General features: G+C 43.7%; 1 protein-coding gene across 1 annotated transcript; it reads right to left on the bottom strand.

The window, feature by feature from the left end:
• Window positions 1–2,042: 2,042 nt before the first annotated feature.
• Window positions 2,043–11,527, bottom strand: LOC126262784 (trypsin delta-like). Its single transcript, XM_049959605.1, has 2 exons — window positions 11,141–11,527; window positions 2,043–2,616 (listed from the first exon to the last, which is right to left on the bottom strand). The coding sequence occupies exons 1-2, from the start codon at window positions 11,522–11,524 to the stop codon at window positions 2,224–2,226; spliced, it is 777 nt and encodes a 258-aa protein (XP_049815562.1). The 5' UTR covers window positions 11,525–11,527; the 3' UTR covers window positions 2,043–2,223.
• Between the last annotated feature and the right edge of the window lie 2,259 nt (window positions 11,528–13,786).

The following is a 13,786-nucleotide window of genomic DNA, read 5'->3' as shown; positions in this document are numbered from 1 at the left end:
ACAGTGGGCAAGTGAATGCAAAATACACCCAGACACTAGCAACAACATTCGCTCGCTTCCACCGACTACGTGCGACTAATCCCATTTCACTGGGATCTGTCGGTCAGCCAGCCGAGTACGGCCACAGGCGGCCGCCTTGGTCGTGTGCATTGGACGCGGGCCAGTCCGGCTACATGCCTTGGAATTAGTCGGCAGCGTGCGACCGTATAACGCCGTCCAACTAGTCGGACGAATACAGTTCCACTGGAGGCTCAGCCTTGTACCCTCGGAGTGGTTGCTTTATGACATGTGGTAGGCCTCGACACATACTTGCCAGCGACAAAGCCTCATTGTGCCATACCACGTGGCAATATATTTAACTACCGACGGCAGAATGCCGATTTCATGGCGCTGCGCCAGCCGTAATACAGTGTCCGGCTGATGGACTGTATCAGTGGCTCCCCACATATCGCTTGTCCGGTTGTGAAAGCTTCCTGCAGTTCCAGAAGGACACCATGCGTACGCTGTGGAACATAAGATGGGGAACACTATAAGTGTCACTGAAGAATTTATGCTAGATGAAATATACGATGATGAACTGAAATTTGATGCAGTGCCGGAATCGAACCCAGATTCCCTGCGTAACGAATAGGTGGGCTACTAGTTGGGCAACACTGGTACTTAAGCTGCCCCAGCTGCACGGATTACCGTAGTACGGCTCTCTCCCACATACAAATTCTAATCAACGTCTCAGCCCTTTGTTATTTCCCTTCTAGAGCCGCATCTGCTCCCCAGTATTGGAATAGCACCTCAGCACTACGCGAAGTGGGGTATGTGATATATTAATCACATACAGATCACGTTTCTGAGACATTTTGAGTCTCACCTTCTTCACTATCGTAGAGATCAATACGTCTCAGGAACATCAACTGAATATGATTAAACAATATGTGTTAGGAAACTTCCTGGCAGATTAAAACTGTGTGCCGGGCCGAGACTCGAACTCGGGACCTTTGCCTTTCGCGGGAAAGTGCTCTACTAACTGAACTACCCAAGCACGACTCATTCCCCGTCCTCACAGCTTTACTTCTGCCAGTACCTCGTCTCGTACCTCCAAACTTTACAGGAGCTCTCCTGCGAACCTTGCAGAACTAGACTCCTGAAAGAAAGGATATTGGGGAGACATGACTTAGGCACCGCCTGAGGGGATGTTTCCAGAATGAGATTTCCACTTTGCAGGGGAGTGTGCGCTGATATGAAACTTCCTGGCAGATTAAAACTGTTTGCTGGACCGAGACTCGAACTCGGGACCTTTGCCTTTCGCGGACAAGTGCTCCACCAACTGGTAGCTCGGTAGCTGAGAGTGGAAATCTCATTCTGGAAACATCCCCCAGGCTGTGGCTAAGTCATGTCTCTGCAATATCCTTTCTTTCAGGAGTGCTAGTTCTGCAAGGTTCGCAGGAGAGCTTCTGTAAAGTTTGGAAGGTAGGAGACGAGGTACTGGCAGAAGTAAAGTTGTGAGGGCGGGGCGTGACTCGTGGTTGGGTAGCTCAGTTGGTAGAGCACTTGCCGCCGAAAGGCAAAGGTCCCGAGTTCGAGTCTCGGTCCGGCACACAGTTTTAATCTGCCAGGAAATTTCATATCAGCGCACATTCCACTGCAGAGTGGAAATCTCATTCTGAAAATGTGTTATGTTGCAACCCTTTTGTAGCCTTTCAGTCACCACCGGCAATAACATCTACACCCAGACATGCTGACAATACGTTGTGAATTCGGTGCTGTTGTCATGTAGTAATGGCAATGACTGGAGTCTGAAAATACAATAAAGACTGATGTGGCCTGCTGTGGGTACTCTATCGGTTCCTGTCTATAAGACCGAAATGGTTCGTAGTGGATAGGGCGGTCCCTGTAAGGGCAGCAGGCGTCGTATCTGGCTCACATTCCAATATGATTACCATGAAATTAAAAACTGAACTGGAGAACAGGAAACTGTAATTTCATGATGGACGTTTGAACATTTATTATAGCAGGAGAGGTTTTGGAAGATAGTTAAAATTAACAACTCAACAAGAAAACTTAATTTATTAATGCCAGTAGGTAGCAAAAATGCTTTTTATTCTGTAGCCTAATAAGTTTGACGAAGATATAGTTTTGTTCGAAAATCTTTGTAACATTTCTGTTATGTAAGTATGAGTAAAAATCTAGCTCTGTCTAGGGTACTTTCAGCCTTTTCTGTCATCGCTGTCAGATGCTTGTGATCCCGGTTATCCAGGATCGTAGGTTGCCCACGTTGACGTAGACGGAGCCACCAAGGTTGCAGTAGCCGCTCCCCCACGACACGATCCCCACCTGCGTGCTGCCGCTCACCAGGGCACTGCCAGAATCACCATGGCACACGCTCTTTCCCGTCTCTCCAGCGCACAGCATGCGCGGAGTTACTTCGCGTCCGACGTTCGGGAAGTCACACGCGGACCGGTCCCTGACGCTGATGTCCACTTTCTGCAGGATGAGGGGATCGTCCGTCTCCGTAAACCCCCAGCCGGCTACTGTGACAGCGAGGCCAGCTGGCGGGTCGTATCCGTCCTCTGGGAGGTTGACGACCGAAATGTTGGCGCCCAGTGGGAATGAACCGTCAATCTGCAAAATTAAACTTATGGTAGGGTGGTGGAAGGCAGTTCAATGATTACAGCATATCTAGATTTAGAGAAAGCTTTTGGTAAAACAAAATAGTACCATCGATTTCTAGCAGGAATAAAGGACAATCAACTAGTTGTAGTAAATTGTAGTTTTTCCCGGCTACTGTCTGCACGTCCACACGTAAAATTAAGGCCCTTAGAATCAAGGGCTTATCACATCAGTAAAAACAGTCACTTCGAGTACCAGACCATGTTAGTGGCTACATGACGGGCCAGCCACTGATACAGTGTTGTTGATAATTCTTCCGGGTTATATGGCCGGGTTATATGGCCTGCCGACTCCAGGACCAGCCATACCTCTGAGGATGTCCAACGTAGTAGTATTGGACGAAACGTTATGAATGGAAGTATTCCATGGACCACGGCCCTATAACCCGGAAGAATTATCAACAACAGTACCATCCGGTCGTGAAAGCCTTCATTGCACCGATACAGTCTAGTAGCCGGATATTCTATTACGGCTGACGCAGCACCCGGCAATACAACATTGCGCCGTCGGTGGTTGAATGTGTTGCTACGTGGTATAGCACAATGAGGCGTTCTCGCAGCCAAGAGCGTGATGCGCCTACCACCTGTCATAAGGCATTTTACACTCACTTAGTCTGTTACTCTAAGTGACAGTTCTTACTGATGTGACGAGCTCTTGATTCTACGATCAATAATTTTTACGTGTGAACATACAGACAGTTGCCGATAAATGCCATTTGGAGACAGAATTTACTGAGTGAATTGCTAATGTAAAATTGTCTGTTCTTCTGAAGAAGACGGGCTTAGATCCCTGTAAACAATGGTCAATGTCCTGTGGAAACCATCTGTTTTAGCATCTGGTTGACTGCCCTTTATACCTACTGTTCTTTAACCGTTGATGTACTAGAGCCACGTTCCAAATACTGTCGATTTTTGAATGTTCGCTGCTACATATGAATCTTAAAGGAAATTAAAAGTTATACTGTTCTGGTAGCTGTATCTGTTCTTGAACAGCATATGTTTCCTACCACAGTAATATGAAAACTTCATTTCTTGAAAACAGCAGTGTTTTGTGGCTGCATAACTGCTGTTTCTATTTCAGGATACTATCTAACAGTTTGTGTTGCCCTAGATGCAAGAATCTGAAAGGTCATCTTCTTTTACTGTGCAATCACTTTTGTGATCCTTTCGCTGCTACCTTCGTATTTATTCAGAAATGCATGTGTTGGGTACTAGGTACAGGCAAGCTTAGGTTCAAATGGTTCAAATGGCTCTGAGCACTATGGGACTCAACTTCTGAGGTCATCAGTCCCCTAGAACTTAGAACTACTTAAACCTAACTAACCTAGGGACATCACACACATCCATGCCCGAGGCAGGATTCGAACCTGCGACCGAAGCGGTCTCGCGGTTCCAGGCTGTAGCGCCTAGAACCGTTCGGCCACTCCGGCCGGCCAAGCTTAGGTTATACAGTAAATATGAATACAGGATACTGTTCTTTGCGTGCCCGTTATGTGTGTTTTCAGCAATACGTTGCTTCAGTAACATATCTTTAATAGAAGTATGACTGTGTTAATGCATGCAGGTCAAGAAATCCGACAACGACAGGGAGGCGGTGTACTGACGAGATGCCTTTCCACATCGCAGCAGATGACGCCTCAGGCAGAGGTTGACATAGGGATCGGTCGTACTTGGTTGGTTCGTATACGACCAAAACTAGGATGAATAATGCATACACAATATATAATATGTAATGATTATGTCTCTGTAGTAAGACGATAGCTGAGGAAACCAGGGTAATAAGGTCGAGGTGGAACAGTACTTGGCATGCAGCAGTGGTTTGCACACAGGACCCGCATTCGGGAGGACGACGGTTCAAACCCGCGTCCGACCATCCAGATTTACGTTTTCCGTGATTTACCTAAACTGCACCAGAGAAATACCGGCATAGTTCCTTTGAAAGAGCACGGCCGGTTTCCTTCCCCATCCTTGACACAATCCGTGCTTGTGATCCGTCTCTAATAACCTAGATATTGATGGGACGTTAAACTCAATCTTCCTTCCTTCCAGTGTAATGAGAAGCCTTGGAGTAGAAAATCTTTCAACCTGATCGCTTAGAAATGTTTGCTACCGGAGAAGCATTGTCCTTCTACTTGTGAATGACTTTTTTAGATAATATCTTTAAGGAAGCTCTTCCTTAAGTCTGGGGTTCCTTTTGCTGCTTTAATTACTCTTCGTAGAAAAGACGGTTATGAACTTAATATTGGTTACCTTTTCGTGCTGTTGTTACTGAGGATTCTGGATGATCAACTCAAAGGTACTTAACGTTTTTGGACAGATGCCGTAACAAGAACTGCGGAATTTATCACAATCACTGTTAATAAATGACAGCAGTACCAACTGTGTGGTTTTATCCTCGTCAGGGAAAGGCGGTTTTCAACACGTTTTGCTCCATTTCTTTTCCTTGCTGCGTATTTGAAACACGATATATTGGTATACATTTCTTACACAGATACGGAGAAATGTACAGCAGGTGTAACTGTAAGAGCAACAATTTGTTGAACAGAAAATGCAAAGGACTGGTTTTGGCCGTATTGTCGCTATACTGAGTTTCAGTTAATTCCGGTTAAGTACAAGGAATCTACACTGAGATACCTTTTGTTTTGTAGCGGTTTAAAAACTGTACTTCTTTCATTGTTTTAGGTGTGGCTTGTCTGTTTGGTGCAGTAGAACCTAAAGTTGCTGATTAATTTTTGTCAACGTTAGGCGCGTTTTAGTTGCTTCATTGTTGTCCGTCCAAGTGAAAATGGCATCTTATCAGGAGGTTACAAAATCGGCAGCCGGCCGTGGTGGTCTAGCGGTTCTAGGCGCTCAGTCCGGAACCGCACGACCGCTACGGTCGCAGGTTCGTATCCTGCCTCGGGGATGGATGTTTGTGATGTCCTTAGGTTAGTTAGGTTTAAGTAATTCTAAGTTCTAGGGGACTGATGACCACAGATGTTAAGTCCCATAATACTCAGAGCCATTTGAACAATTTTTTCACAAAATCCGCATTGGTACGCAGAATTTAATTTTATTGTTTGGTAAAAAAGGAAGTTTGGCTCCGTTTATAAGGAAGTATCGCCACATGGGATTAGGAAAAAGGAATTTCATAGACAGTTTGCGGTCACTGGTGCCGTACTGAAGCGGCACGCAGGCAGTCGGCGAGTCTCTGAAGAACAAGGTGAGAATTTTCATGAAGCATTCCAAAGAAGTTCACGTATAACAATTCCTTAGGGTTCATGGGAGCTTCAAATGTAACGTTCCACTATTCGTAGGATCCTGAAAAAGTGACTCCGTCTGTACAAGGGGCAGAGTTGGCAGATCGTAAAGCACGATGACAAGTAATGGCGATATGCATTTGCATGTAAGATGTTTCTCCGAATCAGCCGGTATTCTGGTTTCTTGTCCAATATTACGTTTTCCATGTCTTTGAATCTGCTTTAAGGATGACGTTAGCATCTGGGGGTCACATAATCCACACAGTATCAGGGAAAAAATGATAGGTAAACCGAAAGTTTGTAATTCTGTCAGAGAAGGCAAAGGACTTGGAAGAGCAGTTGAATAGAATGGACAGTGTCTTGAAAAGAGGATATAAGATGAACATCAACAAAAGCAAAACAAGCATAATGGAATGTAGTCGAATTAAGTCGGGTGATGCTGAGGGAATTAGATTAGGAAATGAGACACTTAAAGTAGTAAATGAGTTTTACTATTTGGGGAGCAAAATAACTGATCATGGTCGAAGTAGAGAGGATATAAAATGTAGACTGGCAATGGCAAGGAAAGCGTTTCTGAAGAAGAGAAATTTGTTAACATCGAGTATAGATTTAAGTGTCAGGAAGTCATTTCTGAAAGTATTTGTATGGAGTGTAGCCATGTATGGACGATAAATAGTTTGGACAAGAAGAGAATACAAGCTTTTGAAATGTGGTGCTACAGAAGAATGCCGAAGATTAGATGGGTAGATCACATAAGTAATGAGGAAGTATTGACTAGGATTGGGGAGAAGAGAAGTTTGTGGCACAACTTGACCAGAAGAAGGGATCGGATGGTAGGACATGTTCTGAGGCATCAAGGGATCACCAATTTAGTATTGGAGGGCAGCGTAGAGGGTAAAAATCGTAGAGGGAGACCAAAAGACGAATACACTAAGCAGATTCAGAAGGATGTAGGTTACAGTAGGTACTGGGAGATGAAGAAGCTTGCACAGCATAGAGTAGCATGGAGAGCTGCATCAAACCAGTCTCAGGACTGAAGACCACAACAACAACAAAACCGAAAGTGAGTATTTCGTGTGGGTTCATGTGCGTTAAGACAGTTGGATCGTTCTACTTTGGAGAGGAGACTGTCGCAGAAATGACGTACGTAGACCAGTTACAGAAGTCTGCTTTTCCCTAATTGCAAGACGTGTTACAAAAACCTCTGGTTCGAACAAGATGGAGCTCCAAAACACTGGTCGTTTGATATTCGGAAAAATCTGAATCGAGCATTTCCAGGACACTGGACTGGGCGTCACTGACCCATAAATTGGCCTCCACGTTCTCCTGACACCACACCGATCGATTTTTAACGCTGGGCCTGCGTGAAGGACAAGATGTTCCCCACTGCAGTCTTCAAAACGTCCGTGTTCGGAGTGTGGAAGCCGTTGGTAACATCCCTCTGCACAGGTTGCAGAAGACCTGTATGGAAACTGAATTCAGGCTAGAGCCTCACGCCACTGCAGGGGCTCACTTTGTTGAGTTTTCCTTTGATGTAACATATGTTTAAGAGTTTAACCTGACATGTAACTTATTTTTGAGAAGGAAACAAATTTATTTCTTGTAGATCTTTTTAACAGAAGGACTGATTCAGCATATAGAAAATTCTAAACAACCTTCGGTGAAATGAGAAGCGAGGGTAGTGACATTGAGAGCGGAATGGGAATCTCACTGGTAAACACAGAGAAGAAAGCGGATGGGTGGCAAAAGTACGTTGTAGGCCTATATGAGGAGGAGGAGTTGTCGGGTGGCGTGAGAGAAGAGGAATCTGCATTTGACACTGAAGAGACAGGGACTAGTATTAAAGTCTGGATATAAATAGCTATAGAAGACTTGAAATCAATTGAGTTAGAACAGACAGATAATGTTCCATTGGATTCTCTGTAATCAGAAAGGAAAGTGCCAAAAATTCGATGTAGTTGGTATGTGAGATGTATGAGGTAGAAGAGATATCATCAGACTTACCGAAAACTACTATCCACACAATTCCGAAGGTAACAAGAGTAGATAAGTGCAACAAATTTCGCAGATTTATTTAAACAGCTAATGCATCTCAGTTTCTGACGAGACAAACACACAGGCGATTGGAAAAGAAAATTAAAGGTAGGTATTACCTACTTTTCTAGCATTTGTAGACACAGAGAAAACTTTCGACAATGTCAACTGGAATACTCTCTTTCAAATTCTGAAGGTGTCAGGGGCAAAACACAGGGAGCGAAAGGCTATTTACAATTTGTACAGAAACCAGAAGGCAGTTATAAGAGTCGAGGGACATGAAAGGGAAGCAGTGGTTGGGAAGGGAGTGAGACAGGGTTGTAGCTTCCCCCCCCCCCCCACCCCCCTCCCCGATGTTATTCAATCTGTATATTGAGCAAGCAGTAAAGGGAATGAAAGAAAAGTTCGGAGTAGGTATTAAAATCCATGGAGAAGAAATAAAAACGTTGAGCTTTACTGATGACATTGTAATTCTATCAGAGACAATGAAGGACTTGGAAGAGCAGTTGAACGGAACGGACAGTGTCTTGAAAGGAGGATATAAGATGAACACCAACAAAAGCAAAACGAGGATAATGGAATGTAGTCGAACTAAGTCGGGTGATGCTGAGGGAATTAGATCTGGAAGTGAGACACTTAAAGTAATAAAGGAGTTTTGCTATATGGGAAGCAAAATAACGGATGTTGGTCGAAATAGAGATGATATAAATGTAGACTGGCAATGGCAAGGAAAGCATTCCTGAAGAAGATAAGTATGTTAACATCGAGTCTAGATTTAAGTGTCAGGAAGTCTTTTCTGACAGTATTTGGATGGAGTTTAACCATGTATTGAAGTGAAACAGTTTGGACAAGAAGAGAATAGAAGCTATGGAAATGTGTTGCTACAGAAGAATGTTGAAGATTAGATGGATAGATCACATAACTAATGAGGAGGTATTGAATAGAATTGGGTAGACGAGGAGTTTGTGGCACAACTTGATTAGAAGAAGGGATCGGTTGGTAGGACATGTCCTGAGGCATCAAGGGGTCACCAATTTAGTATTGGAGGGCAGCAGGTACTGGGAGATGAGGAAGCTCGCACAGGATAGAATAGCATGGAGAGCTGCATCAAACCAGTCTCAGGACTGAAGACCACAACAACAACAACAACGGAAACAAGACTGAAGAAAACTCAAGACACGTTCATAGGATGTGCAGACCTGGAAAAGACGTTGGAAAATGTAAAATGTTGCAGGATGTTGAAAATTCTGAGAAAAATAGGAATTTGTTGTAGGGTATGGGGGTAATACGCAATATGCTTAGGAAAAAAGAGTGGGCAGTAAGATTCGAAGATCAAATAACAAAGTGCTTGGATTAAAACGGCTGTGTGCAGTGCTGAAGATGAAAGGTAAAAATTATGTGGACTGGCAAGGTAAGGAACGTGGAGGTTCCTCGTGTAATCGGTGACGAAAGGAACTTATGGACAAGATTGACAAAGTGGGACAGGATGGTAGTACGTGTGTAAACCTCTTCGTTTTCTCGTTCGACACATGTAGACTTTCGGAACAGTTTTTTCGCTGTTATTAGGCGTATCTTTCCAATTATAGAAAGATGGTCCTCGATTGTGGACCTTCTGGTTCATAGTTTTAAAACTAGGGCGCAGCAGCTTAGATGCGATTCGTGTGTTACTTTACAGCTGGAAGTGTGCAGAAAATGGTTACTACTACAGTTCGAATGTGTATGTAAAAATTATTTTGCATAAATATTAGAAGAGAATCTGTTTGTTTTCCCCCAACACTTCGCTATCTTTTCGAGATGTTGAGAATTACTTCAGATTTAAATAAATTTTGTTATTTATTATGAAATAACTTATTTCCTGGAGATCTTCATATGCGGCTCTCAGAACACAATGCAGATTTGCTAATTTCAACTTGGTCTTCGATAATGGAATGTCTAAAGAGCTCTTATTTCAGTACCCTACAGCAGTATATGAAATGTTAAGTGGTAATCAGTTAAGAGTTCTTTTCAGTAACGCCAATGGGAACTATCTGATTGCGCAAGTAACTAATTCTCGTTTTTGATTGAAGTTTGTGCTGCTGAGCTTGATGAAACTAACTGGTAAAGAATTAGAACATTAAGATGTCGCGCCAGTAGCTAGGAGACAAGGACGACCTTGTACAGTGAATTCTTCTAACAGTGAATTGTAGATGATGCAGAAAAAAAAATGAAGAAAAAGCCAAGAAGAGCTCTGTTGCAACCTGTTTCAGAAGCTACGTTTTAAAAGGTTTGCCAACTACCGAAATTTGTTGAGGCTAGGAAGGTCTGAAACTGCAGGAAACCTGGTTTCAATTCCAAGATAAGGGGCATGTACGTCTGTAGTGCAATGTATTTATGTTTTGTGGAAAATAATTCTTCAGAAACTCATAAAAATAATGTACTGTAATGATCTATTTACTAGCAAAAGCACATTCTTTCTTGAAAGAAGATATTGTATTATTATAATTTTGTTTCGTATGTGAAACAGTTTTAGAGTACCAATAAAAATATTTTTTTTCAAACCACATACTACACAAATGTTAATAACATTAATATTGCTATTTTGTATGTGCATACGCATATACAGTTTACTTTTTCCATATTTGTAAAATGTTTGGACTGAAAAAAGGGGAAAGAAAATACTAAGCAAAACCTTAATTTATTCTCTTTTGGATATTTAAAAAAATATTTTACTTGCATTTGTGTCATGTTTGTATATTGGTTTGCTGTAGGACATGAAGGAAACTTTCCTGCTAATATATTTTATCTCATGCATGGATAGGTTAAGACATCAGGGAATAATGTCCTTGGTACTAGAGGCAGGAGTAAATGTTAAAGGATTAGACTGGATTGTTTGGGGGAGGAGACCAGACAGCGAGGTCATCGGTCTCATCGGATTAGGGAAGGACGGGGAAGGAAGCCGGCCGTGCCATTTCAAAGGAGCCATCCCGGAATTTGCCTGGAGCGATTTAGGGAAATGGCGGAGAACCTAAATCAGGATGGCCGGACGCGGGATTGAACCGTCGTCCTCCCGAATGCGACGGTGAAGATGAAGACAGAAACTGGACGTGGGAAGGAAGTGTTGCTCTGTGGCGAAGACGTTGGGTCAGGAAAGGAATTAGTGGTGGATCGGTTCAAAAACGTCTGAAGCGTGACGACAAAAAAAAAAAAGTCGAAACGAACACTCACCCGCATGACCGCGATGTCGTAGTCACCAGAGGTGCTGTTGTGTTGTTCGTGTTCGTAGACCTCGGCAACGTCCAACACTGTGCCGCCACTGTTACGGTTGGAGGATCCGGCGCGCACAGTGTACAGTGCCTGGTACGGCGCTCTGTAAGAGCTGACGCAGTGGGCGGCCGTGAGGGCCCACTCGGTTCCGATTATGGAGGCGCCGCACTGCTGGTAGCCGCTGTACAGCAGGGCCAGAGTCCACGGGTAGTCGGAGATGCTGGCTTCGGAGCCGCCGATGATGCGGCCATGAATCCGCGACCTGATCCGCAGCGCCCGTGGCTCCACCAGCTGCAGCTGCACAGCCAGCAGCAGGCACAGCACTGCGACCTGGATGACTGCCATAGCGGGTCTGAAGTCTCAGCGAATGTGCACTCCATATATAGCTGCCCACTCCCTACTGTTATCTCTGTCCTCCAAATTGCTCGGCTATGAAGTGTCTACTTGGAGAGTTTTATCGGTCGGTGAACGGTGTCACAATTTTGCAAGACAGGAGGTGTCTCTTCATCCCAGATGATGAGCAGTTTAAGTTTCGAAAGCGTTAGAAGCATTGACGATATATTCTCGTGTACAGATTCTTGTCAGTAGAAACACGTATCTGAATCCTGTAGCAACCATTCGGGTTGTCCACATTAGACTTTGGTTGGGAACTGTACCTGTTTATAGCGGATTGCAGTATCCTAACACAGGATAGAGTGAAGACATTATATCACTGGCCGGTCTGTAATTTACGATCGGTTAGGAGCAAGTGCAGAAAGACGAACTTCCCGTGAAGGCAGATTTATTATATGGATCAGTGCAAACGCTGTCACAAGGCACCTAATAGCGGCCAGGATTTTGGGACTCGATAGGATGCTCGCAACACGAGGCTCAGTGGCCTGACTAACACTACCTATTAGCGACAAGATTAATACACTGAAGATTACTTCTACACATTAAAATAAGGAAGGGCGCAAAAGGTTGCTCAACAGAAGTCAGCCTCTGAGCCAATGGATTGATCGCTAAAAGAAGCAGGAACCAATAGCAGCATTTAAGTACAAATTCTGAGAGTAGCTCTCCAAGTGAGAGAAGCAGACTTTTGGGAGCGTACCAAGGCTTGTAACGAGTGATATGGAGTTGTTGTCCCAATGATCTCAATGAGAAAACCCTCTGAATACAAAAACAAGGGATTTAATGGACTTGGGGACGCACTATTTCGCCATTCCTATAGCCGGCCCACCAATCCACCGCAACTTTACAGGCTTCAGCCAATCTGATGAGTGGCTCTGTATCTCCAGGGCGTCTCTGATCAACCACATCCAGGTTCGTCTCCTTCTCCTACTCTGAGGGTAGGGATGCTTTTTTGAATTTACATTAACAAACTCAAAGTTTGGTAGCAATAGAGTTCAAATGAATGCTAAATGTCACTTTTCTTGCTGTTATGGCCACCAACAACAGTGTTTTACGTCACGTGGTTTAACCCAGAGGCCTTTTGTGAGTGGGGATCGCTGGTGTAACACTCTGACTAATACAAACTTAATGACGTTGCGATTCTCAGGAGCAAGTATCAAGATCGCTCAGACTACAAGACGTACCTTTTCGGACCATCTTCTACTGTGTCGTCTTACAACAGCATCTACGCTGTGGATGGCGTTACCAGATGTTTCTCTCAATTGAAATTTCTCCCCAGGAACAGGTGTCAAAGGCGTTTGCGCATTTGCAGGGCTCTATCGTTACTGTTGACCTCTGGTGTCATAAACGCTACTACTTTTGCCTGCTGTCTGCATTGTGTCTCTGATTTCTTATGTTGCAGTGTCGTAACTGGCTTCCAGTCGCATTAAGCTTAACAATGTACAAGTTGTAAGAGGTCCGAGCAGATGTAATTTCGATGTATTGCTCATGCGCTGCCTGCGATATGCAAGGTATTTGACCAGAGAGCAGTGTTGACTGCAGTAGGAACTGTGTAGCTGTAGCAGTAAGTTGTTGCTAGTCTGGAGTCTGCTCTGGTCTGATCTGGTGAATCGTGTTGGCTGGCCCGGTCGCGGTGCAGCGATGTCGGAGCCTGAGTATTATTGTATAAGGTAAAAAGCAGCCTCGCGCATATGTAGCAATGTTATCTCAAGTCCCATGTAAATGTTTTAAAAAATCTCGTAATAATAATCTTGCTCATAAAAAGTAACTTTTAACAACCATTCATTTCAATTTAAAGAATTTACTAATTTCTCCCATCCATGATCATCCCGACTATTGCAATAGAAAAATCAGTTGCTTTCTTTCATAAATGACAGATAGGTCGGCCAGCATTGCACAGAACTGTGCCGGAAATATATATTGCAAGAGCAGATATATCCGGCGGCTTCGGTGAGGTAAGAATTGTTCCTTTTTTTATTCAGAATGATCTTTCAGGGCCATGACGCAGCACTGCTGTCGTCCAAAATTTACTAGGTTAAATTCACAGTAAATTATTGAAAAGTCGTATGTGAACGACATAATTATAAATTTTACTGTTGAGGGGTTTAGGAATTTTTTGTTTGTTTTGAGGTCACGCTAAATGTGAATGAATTTTGAGCTTAGATTAAATCAGAAAGAACTTTTGTTTTGAGGTTACGCTAAATCAGAATCATTATT

The sequence above is a fragment of the Schistocerca nitens genome, chromosome 6 (genome assembly GCF_023898315.1).
Source record: "Schistocerca nitens isolate TAMUIC-IGC-003100 chromosome 6, iqSchNite1.1, whole genome shotgun sequence".
Lineage (NCBI taxonomy): Eukaryota > Metazoa > Arthropoda > Insecta > Orthoptera > Acrididae > Schistocerca > Schistocerca nitens.
The sequence above is the reverse complement of the archived record's forward strand: the minus strand, read 5'-3'. Positions and strand labels throughout refer to the sequence as shown.